This window comes from Sus scrofa, chromosome 2 (genome assembly GCF_000003025.6).
Source record: "Sus scrofa isolate TJ Tabasco breed Duroc chromosome 2, Sscrofa11.1, whole genome shotgun sequence".
In the NCBI taxonomy this organism is placed as follows: Eukaryota; Metazoa; Chordata; class Mammalia; order Artiodactyla; family Suidae; genus Sus; species Sus scrofa.
The window spans coordinates 30,040,098-30,060,906 of NC_010444.4; the positions used below are offsets into that span (position 1 = coordinate 30,040,098).

Here is a 20,809-nt window from a genome sequence, read left to right on the forward strand (position 1 = left end):
ACAGCTTCCTGCCGCCTGCTTGACCCGGGAGCACCCGCAGGCTGCCGGCCTCGCCCTCAGCTCCCTCCTCCTCTTGCAACCCCGGTGCCTCGGGGCGCCAGCGGAGGTTCCAGCGGGCCTGGGCTACAGTAGGGGCGCGCGGGGGCGCGGGGTCCCGCCGGGGAGCGCGCACGGAGCGACGCCTCGGCCGCCCTGCTTCCTGGAGCTGTGCTCCTTTGACCCCAGTGGCAGTCCCTGTCACTGCACCGCTCTCGCTCCCTCTGGCTCGCCGCGCCCTCGCTCCCTCTCCTCGCCCCCTCTCTTGCTCTCTCCCCAGAGCGAGACTGCTCCCGTCCTTTCTCCCCCCCGCCTCACTCTAGCGCCGCGCCCCCCGATCCCCCGCCCCAGCCCGCGCCGGGACCTCCGGGGTCGAAGGTTCTGGCCCGCCCGCGCCCCTCGCCGCCCCCGCGCGCCCCCAGCCGGCTCCGGCTGCTCCGCGATGGATCGCCTGCTCGCCGGGCGCTGAAGGCATCCCCGGGACCCGGAGCGCAGCCCGGGAAAGGTAATCCGCCCCGGGAAGGGAGGCGGAGGGCGGGGGAGGGGGAGGAGGCGGCCGGGCGCCCGGTGCCGCGCGCGAGAGGAAGGGAAAAAAATGCACACACAAAGCGGAGCCCGGGTGAGAGGTGCCTTGTCAGAGGCGCGTGCGAAGGGCTCGGAGGCTGCGGACCGCGGCTGCCCTGGTGCCCCTGACATTCGCACGAGCAGGCGCTTCCCGGGCAATTCGGAACCCGAGGAGGGCTTATTTTCAACCCCCGAACGAAAGCGAATTCTTTTTTAGGAGCTGTCTCCTCTCCGCTCCCCATCTTGCCCCTCTGCTCTTCTCCCCTCCTCCCCCGCCCCATGTCTTCGCCCCCCGACCTCCCGGGGTCCCCACCACTCCTCTCCCTCCTCCTCCGGGATTTCTTAGGAGGGAAGGAAGGGGTGTAGGCGTAGGGCAGCGGCGAAAGCCAGGCGGCGGGTTTGGGGGTGGGGACAAGGGCACGGCGAGCTGTTTACTAGAAAGTCCCGGGGTTATGTGTTCGAGCCGCCCCGGCCTAGGCCCGGGTGCATTGTGTTGGCCCGAGCCCCGGGCGCCCGCGGCAGCCCGAGCGAGGTGCAGTGGCTGGTAAGGCGCCGCGCAGCTTTGTGCTCCGGCTGCGCTCCGCGGCCACCCCCGGGCCGCCTGCGCGCGCGCCGCTCTCGCGCGGGTCTGTTTCTCACCCTCTCCCCGCGCCCCGACCTCGCTCTCCCCCGCCGCCCCCGGTCTCCGCGATCGCAGCCTGCGGAGCGAGCTGGCGACTCGGGCTGGGTGGCGGGGTACGAGCGACGAGAAAAGTAACCGTTGCCTCCCGATTTCTTCCCAGGAGAGGCTGGAGTTTCTTTGCTATTTACATGTAACTGGGTTATCTTTGTAAAGCCTTTGAATTCCTGGGTTTTGAGGCCTAGGAGGTGAAGGGGGCATTTTCCTAGAGATTGGGGAGGGGATTAAAATCCACCAGCAAGAAAAGAAATTAAGGATGCCCCAGTGGAGTAGATTTATTCCACGCGCACTCCCACACACCCCAAATTAAGTGCAAATGCGGGTTATGAAAAATGTGTAATTGATTTGAGATGCTGCAAACAAACACAAACAGGTCAGGGTGGAAAAAAACAAAACTTTAAGTGGAAAAAAGATTCCAAAGAGGGGAAAAATCCGTGGCCTTCACACTCCCTTCCAACGCCTGCTGGCTCCCTCTCCTCCTTTCTCCGCCGCTCTAGGGAAGCAGCCCAGCAGAGAGCCGGGAGGAGGCGGCAGCTCCGGGCGCGGGCTGCGCTCTGACGGTTCGGGGATGCCAACACGCCCTGGAGGCTGACGTCGGGGGCGTGGGGCTGTGATGCTCGAGCGAGGATGGCGCGGTGTCAGAGCCATTGGCCGCTGGTGGTCATCAATCAATTTGGGGCTGGGGGAGAGGGAGAGAAAGAAAGACAGGCGCCCAGCGGAGCCTGGGGCCGCGAGCGCCAGCGCCAACAGTGCCAGCAGCGGCGGCGGCAGTGGAGACTACGGCGGTGGCTTCGGGGGACTGAGAGAGTAAGGCGAGCTGGTGCTCCAGGAAGGAAGGGGGAGCTGTAGCTGGGACGAGCCGGCCTTGAGCCGGGAGGGCAGGGTGCGCGCGCGCACGAGTGTGTGTGTGTGTGTGTGTGTGTGTGTGTGTGTGTGTGTAGTTTCTGACCCCCCCCCCCCCGCCACCTGCCTACCCTAGATTTAAAACAAACACACCAATCCAAAGTAGAGAACTCCGCGCCCCCCGCCCCACCATATATAGACTCTACTCGTTGCCAGAGGCGCGGGAGATAAGTCCTGCCCTTCCTTTCCGAAAGAATGTGCCAGCCGGGTGTCCGCAGTGCTGGAGACAAGTTCAGGTGTAAGTGCGTCGGGAGGGAGGGTTTCAGTGGACAGAGGCACATGGAACTTTGTGCATCCTTCTAAAACCCTGGCGGAGAAGCCGCCTGGAATACAGCTCCGGAATACAGGGATGAGTAATTGGAGATGGGCATAAAAGAGTAAGGATGGGAGTTTAAAAAGCACTCGCTCTGTGCGGCAGAGGGAGGAGGGAGCGAGATTTGGCGGAGTTGGAGTCGATGAGTTCCAAAATCTGGCCAGGCGGTCGGATGATCTTTCTTAGGGTTAGTGAATAAAATGAGCATCCTTGTTTAAACCAGGAAATCACGGGCTCCTTTCTCATAGGCTGTGCGGTGCGGTGCTCGGGTAGAGAGGTCATGAGTTGTTGCTTTGAAACTTTTGGTAAATGGGACTCACCGGTGTCTAGGAGGTGGAGACAGTTATTTAATTCCTCAGTTTTTAATCCTTTCATTGCCAGCAGACTTTAAAAGGTTTTCCCACTAGATTCCTGAAAAAGAACATTGCAAGTTGCACAGCTTAAGGCACAGAAGAAGTGATTGCTGTCTAGGAAATGAAAATGTGCTCACATTATTTTTTTTTTTCTTAAAGCGAAAAATCAAAGGAGTATCAGCATGCATATTTGGCAGTGTCAGTCCCTTTTAGATTTTTCTTTAGGATTCCTGGCATATAGTAATGGGTTCCTTTGTTTTGTGGAGCAAATGTATTGAAGTATAAAAATAGAAAATTTTTAAAAAGAATACTGGTTTCTTTAAATATTATACATAAAGAGTAATGTAAGTGTGATGTGGATGAGATGATCCAAAATCTGATCATTTAGAAGGTTTTACTGCCTAAACACATGAAACAAGGCAATGCAGCTTCTTGGTAGTTTTAGGCAGTATATCATTCTGTCTCATTTCAAGCTTTTTCCAAATTTCTCAGGTTAGAGGTGGAGACCATTGATTGTCCTCTGTTCCTTAGAGTTTACCAAAAAAAAAATTTTGCCTTTCCCATGTGTTGGTGTTTCCCATTCTTGGGATATGATCAACTTGTGATGTGAGTGGGGGTGAACGTAGCATTTTTTTTTTAAATAAGCTTTTTCTTGACTTGTCTGTAAAGGTTCCTGTGAAAGTTTTGAAGCTCTCTGCCTCAGTCTGACATTTTCTTCAAAAGACTCCAGATTAAAGAAGATAGACGCTGCAGGTGCACTGTTTCGATAAAACATTTGAAAGAGAACATGGTAAAGATGAATTCAAATGAAGTGCCAGCCACCCATTTAGCCCTTCTGAGTTACAAGGGGCCTGTGCTTGCTGGTGAAAAGATGTTCTATTTGTCTTACTAGGGCAGAGGTGCAAAGACGCACAGATCTCACTTGATAGAAAAGGCAATCCTATGTTGACTTTAGGATACAGTGGACCACATAAAAGTACAAATTGATCACCATCTAAGTTCCATCTTTTCTGGGCTTCAAATGGGAGGGTCCGATGCTAAGTCATTGCCCAGATTTTTATATTATGGGTATGTATCTTTCATTTCTAGGCCATTTTGCTTAGTCTAATTAGCAAGTTTGCTCCATGGCACCAAGTGCAGAGATTGTTATGGAGAGGTCACAATGGTCTAGACATGAAATTTCTTTCCTTTGCTTTTTAATGTTCTGTATTTCACACAATAGACATTGATGGCAGGCATATAAGAATTGCCATGTAATTTTTACACCACGTTCTAATTTATGCAAACACTAAGTTCTTGCAGTCTGAAAATGTGTATTTTTTCCCCCTCTGTGCTTTGATGGCTAACATTCTTTTTAATGACAGTCATTTCTATAACAGGAAGATGTTTTCATTTGTATTTACTTTTCAGCATGGCGCAATTATGCAGTTTTGCGCTTCAGTCGTGTCTCGGTACTTTGTGTCTCAAAAGAGAATTACAGTACTTAGAACAGGACTGCAATTTGAAGCAGGTGTTGTGTTTTACTGTTATGCAAAATAACAGTAAAATATAATTGTGGGGGAAATTAAGGAAACAGCTGCAAACTTGGTATGAAAACTGCTACATTATGATTTGTAAGCAGTTCTTATAGATATCTTACATCAGAGGAACAGGGAAAGATTTTAATTTAGTTAATCCTACCGGCCTGATTGTCTGTCCACTGGTGCTTAGAGGACTCATACCTCCCATGAAGTCAGGAAGAAAGAGAACCCAGAGTGACACTTTGTTTAAAATGCCAGAGCAGGAGGGATTCATCTCTTGGCAGTGCCCGTTGTATGCTAGGAACACAGGCAAGGTGGGTGTTATTTAGCTTGCTTTGCTAATATGAAGAAGGCGATGATTTGAGTGGAACGCTGTGGAATTTCTTAGCCCAGCCAGCATATGGAGGACTACACAAGCCCTGGGTTGTAAAATAATAAAATAAATGGCCTATGGCAGGCCATCTGCCTTTTGCTGGATATTTAAGGTGCTTCATGCCAAATTTAAATCTAATCTTATTATTCTAAATATTTCTATTTGAGATAGCAGCTAAGATTCCCAAGCTTAATGGTGCACACGGTGGAAGTATTCTAATGTGGAGTGCTTAAAGTAAGAGTGTGGGTTACTTTAAGGGTTACCCAAGGGGTGTGCTGCCTGCTTCTTCAGTACTTCACTGAAAAAATGCAACAGCTTCAAAGCAGGGGTGTGTTCTTCTCAGTCTTTGCACAGCTGCTATAAAAATAAGCATCCTCATTTCCGAACCCAGTCCAGCAAATGATATATTGACATTTATAAAGGGAATCGAAACGAATGGAAACCTTTTTTAAAAGTATGAAACCAGCTACTGACCACTGTATAGTATCAAGCTGGTAGCTGCAGGGGCTACCCACCTGGACCACTCCTTCCAGGCTCCAGGAGGGGTGGTAGTGAATTCATCCAAAATGGTGGCCCAAGCCTAGATGTGTTTGACTTCCCCTGCGTGACTAGAGTGGTTACAGAAGTTATATTACATTAAGCAAGAAGGGTTTACCATAAAGCTCTTGTGTGGAGTAGAATCTACATGTATACCAGGCTTTGAGTACCTATGTATTTTGGGAGTCACCATGAAAAAAAAAAAGTACCTGCAACGTGTGCATGTATTACGTGTGTATTATGGTATCTGTTGTGAGCAGAGTGTTTTAAATTTATGTTTGTCACGGTGTTTCATGGCTGTGTTAAGCACAGAGATTTCACATTCTTCTGTGACACCAACTTTGTACAGACCAAACATTCCAATTAGCAGAGAAGGTTTGGAAGATTCTCCACTTCGAGCACAAGCCATTTATAGTTAGACACCATAGCAACTGTGGATGTGTCCCTTCCGTAATTCACGTTAAGTGCCATAATTATAATTAAAGAGGAAATCTTAGTTGGAACCCCATTGAAATGATTTGCTAGCAGCCAGCAGTGTCATTTGGAGTGTAATGTCCATTCGGAAGTACATGCAGGGTAGAGAGTTGGGAAAGGTTTTATCCACGAGGCAGCAACACAGATGAAGAGTTTTCCTGAACCCATTTCATGTCCAGGTGTCCTATTTGACATCGCTTTGAAGATCTTTTGCTTGGTGCTCATCTTTTAATTTATTTTTTTCAGAAACACGCAGCGGTATTGATGAGTAGATCCTTGGGTTCAGAGGTTGGCTGAAACGCGCCATGCCTGCTTCCATCCTTTGCTCCGGAAATTTGTGAATTGCTCATGCCTATAGGGAGGAAGGATGGCACATGGGATTCCTTCTCAAGGCAAGGTTACCATAACGGTGGATGAGTACAGCTCCAACCCCACCCAGGCATTCACGCACTACAACATCAACCAGAGCCGATTCCAGCCGCCACATGTACATATGTAAGTATCAGTCATGAACTTAAAAAAAAAATTAGCCATCAGGAAACTAGAAATGAAATAGCAAAGTCACGAATGACTTCTGCAAGGGAGAATAAAAGGTGTATGTATGATGTACTAAAAATAGACGGGTGTCTGTGGTTCCCAGTACAACTCAGAGGACTCCTCTACATCTGTGTAATGCTGAGCTTTTTCAGAGTACATACTTTCACCCCCACATTGGCATTAGATCTTTAGTGCTCCTGAGGGGTTGCCCACATTTTGTGGCTAACAACAGAGCGGTTAAGGCATTTGCCTAATGTCACCCAGCGAATTTTAGCACAGCTTCCTGACCCCCTAGTTCAGTTTGCCTTGCATTGCATTGCTTGCTTCCATGATAAAATGTCTTTAAAATTTCTGTAGTTCTCCCCCCCCCCCCCCCGCCACCTCACCCCACCAGCCCTTTACATTCAGCTGGGAAATAGGCCTAATTGGGACTAATTGTCCAGCCAGTGCTAAATCCATTGTCTTGCCTGTTGCTCGTAGAACGTGTGCTGCATGCTGCAGAACTCAAACAATATGGGGAACAAAGGATTAAGGGACAGTGGAACAGTTGGTTCCAGGAATTGTACTTTTCTCTCACTCCCTAATACTGTTTAAGTCATGTTGCGTTTAAACTGCCTAAAGAGCAAAGTGTGGGAGAAATCCAGGGGCAAGGATTCTGCAGCACCTGGATGCGCACCAGCTTTTTTCTCTTCCTCGGCTACAGGATGTGCTGGGCTTTCAGCAGAAGGGGCAAAAGGTCACCATCCCCCTTGTTTATTCAAGGCCTGGTGCTCATTCTCTATTAGACCCTCCCAATGTCTAACATGGGTCTTTCATAGTAGGACTAAACCCCTTTGAAAGCCATTGTATAGTCAAGAGAGAAAGGAGGTTAGGGCTCTGTTGACTGTTTTTTTGCCATTCGTAGCAAAATTGAACTCGGGGCATGTACAAGTCACAAGCTCTTTTTTTTTTTTTTTATTAACAATTGTTTTATTTGGGCATTTAAAAAAACGAGTAGGACTGCCTCCCCCAACACACACACACACACACACACACACCCTCGAATTTAGAAACACTAACCAAACAAAAAGATCTTTTTCTTGACTGCCTGGATATTATAGCAAGTACTAGGATGTTACTTGGTGACTATCTATATTATGTAGAGCTACTCAATTATCTATGAGGGGATTTATGCAAAAAAAAAGGAGGAGAAAAAGAAAGAAATCTTTGTAAATGGTTAATGCTAAACTCTTTCTAAGATTTTTAGGCTTTCTTTAAATCAGAATATATTTATGGTTATGAGGGATTCCTAACATGGTTTTAAGGAAAGTTTTTAGGGGAATAAGATTTTTCTTTGTTAAAGTGGCTTTTCTGAACAATAACTGTGTGTTCATTGCAAATGTTCCTTTTAGTCGTCTGCTTCTAATAATTTCTTTTTCGTCAAATATGAAGTGTATGGACTTAGGATTCCTTTAGCTCTGTTCAGCTAGTGTGACGTTTTGTATTAAAGAATAGCAAAGCACTTTGTGGATTGGGTTTCTTTTCAGGCAAAAGAAAGTATGTTTTGCCCCAGATTCCTTGGAAAATGACTGATAGGGAATCTCAGCTTAGTCTTCTCTTGTTTGTAGCCCTAAGATTTCACCGATGAGCTATGAATGCACAGTGATTTTTAAAAATCATGTCACCTTAGGACCGATGTGCTTAGATATAGCCATGAAAAATTCAAAGGATCGAATTATACCTTTTATGGAGAAAAGGTTTGAAAAATGGAGTTTGCAGTGGCAGCCTGGACAGCTGTGTAGCCCTGTTACCACACTTTCTCCCAAGGAGTAGAGGATTCTTCCACGGCCATCTTCAGCTGGCCTTTTTGCCTTCATCGCCCCCTGAGAGCTTCCCACCTGAAGCCTTTGTTCCAGTTGTGCATGTTGCCGCTGTCACCTATGCATACGTTGGGCCTTTCTGTCTTGGTGCCTTTGCTTTCACTGCTTCTCACAGCTGAGACACCCACATTTATGCTCTGCTGAGGGCCAGTTCAGGCCTTTCTACCTCTTGGAAACCTCTTGTCTTTCTCCCAGTCCAAACTGACTGCCCACCCCCCACCCCTGCCACCAACACGACGGCCCTCGTCACTTGGTATTTACTTCAAACCATATCACCTCCATTATTCTTCCCCCTGGTCCCACCCCCAGTTACCTTGTTCATTTTTTAAACATGGGGATACTGCAAGTAACAGGTGCTTAGAAATACTCATTGATTGCTTGCTTGATAGATCCATGATCTGCTTGTGCACTGAGATGAGAAATTGTGATTGAGATTTGGAGATTTTCATTGGGATCTTTCTGTCCTAACCTTTGGAGTGTTCGTATGAAGGTGTGTGCATGTTATCAGGATGCTGGCTTACCTTTTCCTTGGCTTTTCTTTTTGGTGCTTGGTGCCCTAGCACAGTGACATACGAGGCAGTCCAGTATCTTGGTTAAATGCCATCATGTTATATTTTTTAGAGGGATTGTCCTGAGTCTAAATGGAAACTTAAATTGGCTGGCAAATACCTATAAAATATTTAGTCTAAAGTTTCTTTGGTTTTTCTAAAATTTTCAACATGTCATGGTAGAGCTTTATTCCTCTCTCTATATATATTTTCTTTTCCATTTGAATAGTTGCTCATTTATTTTGCATGGGTTTCTTAAAACATTTGCTTTCCTTTTTCACTTACAACTGAGGTCTGTGATGACCCACGACAGATCACCTGGATTGGAATTACAATCCTGGTCCCATAAGTGATCTAATATTTTCTTCCATAAAACCTAGTTGTTGGGGTTTTCTTATCTTGGATAAGGAATAGCTCACTTCCCATTTAATTTAGTTTGTCTCACCTCAGTATCTTGGGCAATTTACTTCTTTTTTACTTACAGGCCTCAGTTTACTCATCTGTAAACATTTGCACCAAATGATAGTTATGAATCTTTTTAGCTCTGAAACTTAAGATTGTGATTAAGACATTTATTTGCAAGGGGTTGCTGCCAGGGGAACACTGATGTGTAAGACCCTGTTCCTGTCACTGATTTCAGAGCTATCGTCTCAACTGGCTTGAAGGATTTACTACATCCTTACTACATGGTCTTGGTTTGATTTCACCTGTGAGTTCTGGCTAGGTTGTCACCAAGCTTCTAAGTGTCCCTGGCCCGCATCTCTGCCTGTGACGTAGGGAAGATTTTTTTTTTTTTAAGCAGGCAATCTGATATGACCTTGGGAAAGAGAATTAAAGCACACCTGGAGTTGGCAGAATTGAACCTAGAATTTGCAAGCCTCTCTTATCCAGACTCTTGAACGTACTGAGAGATGTGATGGTTGAAAACCAGAAATTAACAGGGCTTCATTTTTCTACAACCTTGTCATCATTCCCAAGCAGGATATTGAGACAATTATTTAGTATATTTAATGCTCAAGGAGCCAATCTAGGTCTGAAAATACCATCAAGATTTTGTATGTTTTAAATTATCCGAGGCCAAATAAAACACCATAAAACATTTTTAGTGAGGTTCCAACCATCTCCTTTTTTTGCATCAAAGTTCCATGTTCTGGGAGACCCCCTCAGCTCCCTGAAAACCCAGATGGTTTGCTACCCTACTGAGGCTAATAACTCACCTTTTCCTTTAAGGGTTGATTGCTAGGAAGCTCAAATCAAATTTTATTTTCACTTTTAGCTACTTACTTTGCTGATTTAGCTGTTAGCGTTCCTAGAATCTTACTTCGTTCTTGTTCTTTCATGCTGCTTTTGAGGCGGCAGTGTGGTGGTCGACGTCTCTGGTGGAATCAGTTTGCCAGATTTAAAACCTGGTTGCAACACTTACTGGCTCTGTAACCAACCGTGGAGAAATGTATTAACTTCTCTGTGTTCTTTTTTCCCATCTGTAAAAAGGGGCTGGTAAAAGTAATGCCTGTCTCCAGAGGTTGTCTTGAAGGTTAAGAGTATTACTACTTATAAAGTTCTTAGAGGAATGCTTAGTGCATAGTCTGTACTCAGGAAATGTTAGCTCTTCTCCTTAATGATTGTTCCATTGATTCTGCCTTTTTTTTTTTTTTTTTTTATTCTGAGCTGTTTCAATTCATTTGGAAAATCAGTGGCATATAAATAAATGAATAAATAAGAAAATCACTAGTAAGTTTTATCTCATCTTCCCCAAGAAGTCATTACTAGGAAACTTGTTTGAATGGGATTTGGGGCTGTCAGGGTTGAAAGGTACCCTGACTTTTTTTTTTTTTTTTTTAATTTACTTTTTAAACATTTTATTGAAGTATAGTTTACTTACAAAATTGTATTAGTTTCAGGTGTGCAAAATAGTAATTTGATATTTTATAGGTTATACTCCATATAAAGTTATTATAAAATATTGACTGTATTCCCTGTGCTGTAAGTTACATTTTTGTAACATCTATTTTATACCTAGTGGTTTGCATCTCTCAATCCCCTCACCCATTTTGCCCTTCCCTCCACCTCTATCCTCTTTAGCAACCACCAGTTCATTCTCTGTATCTGTAGTCTGTTTCTGTTTTGTTACATTCGTTTTACTTTTTAAATTCCACATATAAATGAAAACATATAGTCTTTGTCTTTCTCTGTGCCCCAACTTCTTAGTGTCTCACCTGCCTCCAGTTTCTTCATGGGATTGATTGGCGGTCCCAAGCAAGCAAGGGTTCCCAAGAGCTGAGTGTTGCCTGGTTGAGCTGCAGAATCACAGTGCTGATCTCAGGTTCTTGTACCTCCATCATTGTCTTAGGCTCCCTACCTGTGGCTATGGTTAAAACAAGCATCAAGAGTTAACCATAATTCACTGGAATTGAGTACAAGGGGCACAGGTTGAGCTGGGGAATGAGGAATGAAGACAGTAGTCACATATGGTAGCTGAAAATGTGGTCTGAAATCAAAGAACTCTATACAAATGCTGATCCCACCAGTTACTGCTTGGCTAAGTGTGGGTGGACAGGGTTACTGAACTTGAGTCTTCTCAGCTGTAGAATGGGTTTGACAACACTCTAGCGTAGTTATAAACATTATATGAGATGATGTATATGACATATAGTGCCTAGAAAATAGCCCTTGATGAATAGATGTTGTGATAATATTTATGGTCTTGTTCACTAGCTGGTGAGCATGAGATAAGTGTTAACATCTTTTTTTCTAAACTGCTCGATTGTATAAAACTTGATAAGTCCAACTTGTGTTCTCATCGCTTTGTTGCATTTTATAGCATCTGTCAGTGTTTGCTTAGGTATTGCTCATCAGAAATGATCTGAAGCTTTTAGGGTATCTGGTGAACATCCCATGCCAAATTCCTACAGGATTTTGTTTGGTCTGAAGTTTCATTTTCATGTGGTAGGAAGTAAATATTTATTTCAGGTCTGTATTAGCTAGCCTTAGATGCAAGAACAAAGTTACAGAAGAATGTTATAGAGTGGTGCCATTTGGTTAAAAAAAAAAATCTCAAAATGTGTGGAAGGACAAATACCAACATTAATGGTGATTATGTAGGGAATAAATTTGCAAATGAATTTGGGGGAGGGAGTGATGGATAAAAGATCTTATACTTTTTATTTTATATGTTTTCTACAATTTGAATTATTTTTAAGAACTATGTAACATTTTTATGGTAAAAACATTTTTAAAGGATGAAGAAAATAAATAAGATAAAAATGTGATTTATCTACAAGTCCTTCTGCTTTGTCAGCAAAATTGAAGGCTCGCTCTAATGTAAATCTTCTACTTTTTTGGGGTCTCACTTCCTTGGGTGGTACCTTCTTCTGTTTTATGTTAGAATCAAACAGTAGACCAGTTGATTGGGTAAATATAATTCGACTTGCTCATGTGTGGGAAGATGTGAAGCCAAGGATGCTGCCTGCTTCTTAGTCCTATAGTAGAAGGGAAATTTTTTCAGAGGTACCTTCAGATTCATTTTTGAGAGTCACCTGAGTGTACAGTATCAGGAAATAGCTAACTAACTTGCTGTAGGTAGATGACTGACAGTATTTCAGGAAACTTGGATTCTGGTCCTGTCTCGGTCACTAATTAGGTCTGTGATCTCGAGCAAGTTGGGCCTCTTTGAGTTTCAAGTTCTCTACCAGTCATTGGACTTGATGCAGTCAAGGGTTTCTCCTTTCTTTTCTTTTCTTTGGTCTATTGGAAATAAGAAGACAAATCCCTCAACATCAGTGATGTTCTACAGGAAAGACTGGAATAGTGAGACATTGTGGGGATGTTGTGGAGGGGGTAGACCAGTGACCCCCAGCTGTCACACGGGAAGATGAGGAGTATCATTGGTTGACTGAATGTCTGGGGCTCTATAAAATTTCACATTAAACAAGGTAGAAATTCATCCTTTGTCGCAGAGCTGGGCTGCATTAGCTGTGCGGGGGAAAAAAAAATTCTAAACATTTTTCTCTTGGTAAGCCACTTTCTCCTTCTCATTACAAATTTATCACTGGCTTGCACATTAGCATGGCCATAATTTTTGTTAATGTTTTCAATCTGAAATTCGTCTTGGAGATGCTGAATGGCCCTTTTAGTTTGTGCTCGTATATAAACACGGAGTATTTTTCTTTTCCTTTCTCATTTCTTTTTAAAAATAAGTTCTTTCCCCTGTACACTCCCCGAGGGCACTGGTCTCGTGGTCCGTGACAGTTAGACTTGGTTTTAGAGCTGACTTTTTTTTCCTATGACTTGGTTTTACAGCTGACTTTTTTTTCCTATCTGTAGATTTCTTTGTTTGCATTCCAGCATTAGAAAGGCAACCTAAAATTAGATTTTTTTGGGGGGTCCATATGGATTTGTTCTTAGAACGTTAGCTATATATTGCGTAACTGGGTTGTGTGTGTGTGTGTGTTTGTGTGTGTGTGTGCGCGCGCAATGTGGTTAGTGAGTCTTTGGAAGGGTAAAGAATTTTGACAGATAAAGCAGATTCTATCTACTGTGGTGTATTTGGATTTCAAAACCTGAAATGGTTACCTGCATGTATATAGAGAAAGATTCATACAGAAAGAGCGGCCACAGGCAATGAATAAACGCATTCTGAGTAAATCATTGATCACCTCTCCTTATGGATTGAATTGATCTCCTGCTCCAAGTACAGGTTTTTGGTTTGTTTTTTTTTTAATTTCTTTCGTGGAGATGTTTTCATTAAAAATAGACAAAATGACAAGGCTAGCTGAACGGGAAGTATCATGACAGGGAGACTGTATTTGCAACATACTTAATTTTATTCCTGAGATTTAGAGTTTATGAAGGTGCAGATTTTAAGATGTAAAAACCAGGCTTATGCCACTCAATTTACCACATCTTGTATCACAAACTACTTAAGTGAACTACTTCCCAAAAGGAGAAAAATTCACTGAGTTTCACAAGATCTGCCCATCAGCTTGTTTTCTTTCTTCAGTATTTCCTTAGCTCTCTGCTTCCCATGTGTCTTTCCTTTTTAGACTTCCCTAGCATCCTGAAAATGGGCTGTTTCAGTAGCTATCCTGGCATGATTAGGCTATTATTTCAATATCAGTACAGGTGAAACTACTACACTCTTCCAGACCACCATGTTAGTCTGCCTTCTTCTTTTTTTTTTTTTTTTTTTTTTAATGTAAAAGTACACTTTGAGGCTTTGTCTGTGTAGAAACACTAACTCTGCAAGGAGGAAACTCTGTTGGATTTATAGGCCTTTGCAGTATTTGGGTCTGGTGTTTCTCTTCTATTTTGCTTTGAAGATTTTTTTTTCCTTCAATTTCTGTCCCTGTAGAGGGTAAAATGTATGCAAATAAGAAAATGCATTATGGCAGGCTTTTCATTTTTTTCCCTTTAATACAAATCAAGAATTATAAGCCCCTTGTTTAAACTTTTGTATGGTTTTATATTAAAGAGCAAAGCTCTTGATGCTAGTTGAAAAACAGAAAAAGAACCACTAGCACCATTTAATAAAGCAAACAAGTGCATTTTCAGTACTTGATTTATTAAGCTTTAAGATTCCAGGTGAGAATTAAACCTGTCGATGTTCGTCTTTTGGTGGTGACTTCCTTAATTGCTGATGGGTTCCTGCACTGTAACATGAACTCTACTCTCACCCGCTTATTTCTTTGAGTAGACAGTCTCTGAAAGCTTCCAGCTTCAAAGATTCGCTAATTCTTGGACTGGGAAAATATCTTTTCCCGTCTTCCGGTGGGCTATTTTGGCGTTTATGCTGATTGGCTAAGAACAGTGGCTTGCTTGCAGTATTCAGTTTTAGGTATTTGGGCCACAGACCAAGTTTCAAACCGTTTACATATTGCGCACTTAGTTTAAAATGTGTTTTGCCCAAGGACTTCAAACTGAAATTGAGGAAAAAAAGTGAAATCTCCAACCAGCAACCTCAGCATGTTTCTCTAATTTCCTGAGTTAGCTATGACATAGACATTCTACCAACTCTATTTTGGTCCTGAGTTTTAGATGTTTTTTTCTTCCCTTTGTTTCATTCTGTTGTGTCTTAAGACTTCAGAGACAGCCACAGAAGACTATTAGACTGGGTTAGACTTTTTTTTATTTAATCAAAAATATACGCATTACTCTTAGTTTTGCCTTCTATTTAATATATTCCATTTTTTTTTTAAAGTACCAGCTTTTACATACTGGTCCTGCTTGGGTAGGCAGGGAATAGAACAAGGAGATGGATGTTTTATGGAGAAGTGGGAAAATAGTGGTGTATGTGAAGAAGAGAAAAGAAGAAGGGGAGCCTAGCAGAGGTATATCCTTAGATCATAACTCTTTCTTGGAGTGACAATGTCCCTGGCCTTGGGCTTGACTTTAGCACCAGGAGCATGTCAGAATCCCTGTACCTCAGTCAGCAGGGAGATAAGACAAATTTCGCCTTCGCTTCCCGGGGTATGCATGTCAACTCTACATACCAATGAATCCAGCATTTGAAAGGATCAGAATAGCAATTTTTGGTACATTGGACCTCTTTTGTTTCCTGAGAAGGAATAGTTTGTGAGGCCTTTTTAGGTAACTCAAAACTTTAAGTTTGCATTTCAATCTTTTTTTTTTTTTTTTTTTAATTCGTTTGACAAGTAGTTGAACTATGAACTGGTTTTTGAGAAATGTGAAAATATCTGAAGTTTTGCCATCTGTTAGGATCTCGGAAATTTACCACGTGTTGTGCTCAAAATCTGACTTTTACAGGTTACCTTGTTTTCATTTTGCTCCTAACCTTTATATTTATTTGAGGCACAGCTGAATGCACTGAAACCTGTTTCGATTCCACAAACTTAAGAGAAATGAAGAATGAGGAGAGGGGAGCCTCTGAGAAGAACAGACAGGCTAGGAAGGGGGTATCAACTCCTGAAGGATATAAATTCCTAACTCTTCCATAATGCAGTTCAAGGAAGAATCGAATTCTTTCCCCACATGAAATATAAAGGCACTGATGGGTGCCCTTTTCTGGATGGAAGAGTAAGCCCAGTACAACCCCCTTGTCCACTGACACTCCTGAGAATTCAGAAGTGAAATAATAGTCCCGTGGGAGCTGGTTGGCCCCATGTTGTGGCCCTTAGTGGCCGGTGGCTGCCTTGTTTGCCTCTCTCCATCCTGAGCGACCCCTCCATCACATTAACGGCAGCCCGACACACTCCACTGTTTATCTTGGAATTTGATACCATCATCTTGGCAACCAAACTGGGACCTTTACTGCTCAGATTGTTTGTCATTTGTTGTTAATTATCTGTTACCATAAATTCTGCACTTTGAGAGAAGAGAGGATGTTTTGAAATAGTTCCTCCAACATGGAAGTGCAGCTTCATTTTCTGTGGACAAAAGGAGGGGGGGGGGCCGGAATCAGCCCCTTTGGGAACTGAGTTTAGGGAAATCAAATTCCCTGGTTTTCCAGACCCGCTGGGTTAGACCCCGCTAATGCAGCCAGGGTTGGCAGGGAAAGAACCTTTGCCGTTCAGGAGTGGTCCATATCCGTGAGAGGTACCCCCTTTCAAGGAAAATAAAATAATTGAACTTTACCCAAGGAGTTGTGCTTTTATCGAGGTCTCTTTGTGCCGTAATTGTGTTTTGTGTGTGTGCAAGAGCCTGTTCCCCGCCGTCAGTTTCTCACTTTCAAAAGTTATTAAGACAAAGCGGTCCGAAGCGAAAAGTAGCTTCTGCTTACCTGCCTTTATGAGGTGTTTATTTTGTCAAGTGTAGAATCAGAAGGAGCTTTCTGGCCATCGGTGGATTTTAGGCAGCCCCTCGAACTCTGCAGGGAAGGCTGTGTCACCTTGTAAACAAACTGCACCGTTTTGCGAGGTGCTGGATCAGGGGCTGCAGGAGCCACCGCTGGACTTAATAAGCTTAACAAAGTGCTGAACAGAGAAACAGGAGAGAGGAGGGATGCATGCATGTATTGTGGAAGGGAGAGTCTGGGAGTGCAGTAGTTGTTGCTAAGCACAAATCGAGGCACTTTAAAAAATATAAAAAAATGAAGTCATTGGAAAAGCTCCCCCCCAAAAGTATATCCAGAATCTGGTCTGTCTCTCCACCCCCGAGCCCCTTGCCTGTGTTCATTTGTAGTCTCTGCTACTGGTATAATGTCTCCTCTTTACTCTCGGGATCCTAATAAGAACATATGCTTTCATAGGTAGTGGTGAAGGTTCTCTTAGGTGATGCTTATTACTGAGTAAAGCACCTAGCACAGTATCCCTATGCTCAATGCATGCTAGCTATTGTTTTTAATAATATCATTTATCTGGATTTGTACTTACACCACAAACACTTGAACTTCAGCAGAGTTTTAATGGTGGTACGATGCCCATCGTTACCGTAATTTTTTTCTGTTGCCCTTAAGTTTGGTGTGTTTGTTTTATTCTCCTCGAGAAATGTTTTGTTTTTGTTTTCCTCGCACTTTTAAAGTATCTTGGGTTGTGCTGTCTCTCAAGGGATTCCCGCACGGAGAGGGAGGGATTGAGTCTGTGTTAACCTACTGATAGCCAGGGGCACAGACTTAATAATCGCTGATCTTAGCTCCTGCCTGACGCCTGGACAGTGTAGCTGTCTGAGATGTGTCTTTTCCTGGAGTTGAGGAATTTGCTTGGGTCTGCTGCCTTTGGTTTCTGCAGAACCAGAAAATGTTCTTCCCAGGCTTAGAGGGGAGAAAACCTGAAATAAAACACCCCTTCTACAGATTCCACTTCCGCTGTCTTTTATTTCCTCTCTCCCAGTGTTTTGTTTTGTTTTGTTTTGTTTTCCTGGGAGTGTGGTAGGTGCATGTGTACTATTTTATTTTGTTAACTTTACTAAAGTATAGTAGATTGACAATGTTGTGTTAATTTCTGCTGCACAGCAAAGTGACTCAATTATGCATATATATGTTCTTTTTCATTTTCTTCTGTGATGGTTTATCACGGGATCCTGAATATAGTTCCCTGTGCTGTGCAGTAGGACCTTGTTGTTTATCCATCCTATATGTACTCGTTTGTACCCGCTAATCCCAAACCCCCAATCCTTCCCTCCCCCACCCATAGCTCCTTCTTGGCAACCACAGGTCTGTTCACTGTGCTGGTGAGTCTGTGCACTATTGTAGAACACAGATTACAATCAGGATTAAGAAAGGAATATTAACCTAGTATCTCCGATTTAGGAATGGTTTGGGTGTGAGAATAAGAGACTGGACGGAGGAGAATGGAGATTGCAAAAAGCACCCTCAGCCTGCTCTGGGGGAGGCTGGGAAAAGGATTTAACACTTCGGATTCTTTAGAAGCCATTAAAACTCTGCTGGGATCAGATTACCTGACTGCACATCTGAAACATGAAGCTCTTGCCCTAAACCGTGCAATTGAGTTAAGCTCAGAATTCAGGGCCTCCCCCTAAGACCGGCCTCTGGGTAAGCCTCACTGCGGATGGCAAAATGATTTCCTTTGAGAAGAGCAAGACTACAGTGAGGTTTTTATGGCCAATTTAGCCTGTATATTGGTGCCAGCCAGACATTTGGCAGCACTTAGTGCCAACTTTGGTGATCTGTCCACCAGTTTTTCCCAAGGTCTTCAATTCTGTCTGGATTCAGGGCTGACATTGAAGAGAAGATACATTGTATATGCCACTTCCTAGGCATGCCTTGTGAATTTTTAATTTTTCCAAGTGGAGAGGTACTGAGAGATGTGGGGAAAGCAGCAGGCTGCTCCACTGCCCTCAACTCGGAGGCTCGGAAATGACACGGACGGTCCTCCTTCCTAAACACACTTTCCTTCCTCCCTCCGCCTTTGTCATGGCTTTCAGGGGGGCCCTCACCCCTTTCTCCAGAGTAGGTGAATCCTTTGCATGTATGTACTCAGAGCACCTACACGTAATGCTTTCTTAGTCTCACTTTTTATAAAAGTATTTTTTCAGTGTTTGTGAAATGTTTGTCTTCCACGAGACTGTAGGCTCTGTGATGGCAGGCACTCTTTCTTTTTATTTTATTATTTTGCCCATTAGTATCCATAGCATCAGCACAGCGCAAGCATGTGTTAGACCCACTCCACATGCTTGTTGAATGAAGGAATGACTGTTGAGTTTTCAGGGAATCCACGTTCTCTTACTATATGCTTCCCCAAGAAGCTTGTGCTCCCTTGAAATCATACATTCATTTTGACAACATGTATTTCGACTTGACCATGTACTTGGCTTTAAAAAGGATAACTTACGAGTCTCCCGTGTTTTTTTCAGGATGGAGCTGGATGAAGCTCAGAGTGAGTATTTCTGATACTCCTACACTTACGCTATAATCTATCCTGCCTTCAGTTGACTCTTAACTTTGACAGTAGTAGACGCTCATTTCTAACATAGGAAAGCCATCAAAGTTTCACTTTTATCTTGACCCTAGAGATTTGGGTTTCCTATATTATTCTTTACCTTAAAAACTGAGGAATTAGAAAGTATATTGCTTCAACTCCCTATAAAGTGCTTATTTATTGATCCTATTTGGTGTCAACGATTATTGGCTAGAAGTGTGAAATTAATTAGTATATATTTCAGCCCAGTTATTAAGAGTCCAACTGACAGGTGTCCCTAATATGTGACGTTTACCTGATATGAAGAGTATGAAAACGGGTCATCTCTTATCCTGGGAATCCTGACTTTTGCATAAAGCAAACCAATTTTATTCTGTATTCCTATGTTTTTTAACAACTTTACTTTTTTTTTTTTTAAATAGCAAACTCTTCTAGTTCTTATCGCTCAGCTATTTTGACAGAAATCTGTGATTCAGGTTTAATACAGATTACACCATCATAAAACATTGTTGTTATATAGTGATTGAAAGCCTTTAAATGTTTTTGATTTAAAGGTAAAACAGATGAGATTTAAAGGAAGTTTGTAAGGGTGACTAAGTTATAAACCTCTTGAAAATTAAATGACATAAAAAAAGTGCTGCTAGATAGTGCCAAGCTTAAGGAAGAATTTTACATGGGGCAGAACATAAAAGAGAAGGGAGAATGGAAGAAAAAAAAAAAAAAAGGAGAGAGAGATTTGCATTGCAAGCACTTTGAGGCAGGAAGTTGTTAATTTAGGTGACTGGCTTTAGGTTTTCTCCCTGACTGTCCCTTCACTGTGTCTCCTAAGAAGGTGTTGGCTAATTAGGCTTTCTGAAGATCCCCTTTGGCTGAGGACCTAATTGAGTTTCAGGACTACAGTGCTAGGCTGGAGTTGGGGGAGCTTTTGGCCCTGAAGGTCAGAACCCTCTGATGGACCTGCCTCTTTGATGAGTAACCTGTAGTGACTGGCAGTGACATTGTTTAGGGAAAGTATGGTCTAGTAATTGAGGAGTCAGTGTTCCTTAGTATATAAAAATCTCTCTTTAACATAGGGAAGACACCAAAATCCACATGTGCAATTTAAATGAGCTTGTATTCTGCATTATAAATATGCACCGGATGCCAAGTAGAAAACCGGAACACTCTCTCAGGATGCTGTTAGGGCCAAGCGGAATCTCATTAGGGACAGCTTCAAAGATCAGTTCCTCGTGTCCATAAAAACAAGTGTAAATTATCTGGTGCGCGCCTGCTGTTAGCAGTTGCGTGTTGCATTATGCATGACTCCAGACTGCACAGAGGAGGCGCAAACCACTCGGAGCTCCAAATATATGTGGGGATTCCTCCACACATATATATGTTTATATACATATACCTATCTATTTTTTGGTGCTGAGTCCTACATTTTGGAGATTTATGGGTGAGTTTCAGTTAATGGAGGCTGCCATATATAACCTGCTCCTACATTTTTGATGAATTGGAGTCAGTTCAGAGAGGCACGATAAGGCTCTGAATTGTTTATATGAACAACCAGCCAATCTACTCAGATTTATGTGTCTTGTTTGCTCACATCTGGAGTCAGATTAGGGGGCCATGAAGGCATTCGTCGCACACAGAATTGGGTACATTTGCTTCCACTCTTCTCCCCCTCTTTTTGGTCTCTTGGTTAGATTTTAAAAATAAGTGTGAATGCTCAGGAAATTGAGAAAATGTAGTCAGGTTTACAAACAGGCTTTGAAAATTAGTTTTGGAGTAAATGCCTGA

The 20,809-nt window shown here is 43.1% G+C and overlaps 1 protein-coding gene across 4 annotated transcripts in view; it reads left to right on the plus strand.

Annotated features, from left to right (window-relative positions):
• MPPED2 (metallophosphoesterase domain containing 2) overlaps positions 245-20,809 on the plus strand; it is a 180,665-nt gene continuing 160,100 nt past the window's right edge. The window contains exons 1-2 of one of the 4 annotated variants that reach the window (XM_003122896.5): positions 245-541; positions 5,999-6,247. In XM_003122896.5, coding sequence (XP_003122944.2) covers positions 6,120-6,247 — 128 coding nt within the window. In that variant the 5' untranslated portion in view covers positions 245-541; positions 5,999-6,119. Of the gene's footprint in view, positions 542-657; positions 1,145-1,300; positions 2,087-2,258; positions 2,421-5,998; positions 6,248-20,809 lie in introns of those variants that run through there. The other 3 variants (XM_005661064.3, XM_005661063.3, XM_005661062.3) reach the window with 3 other exon arrangements.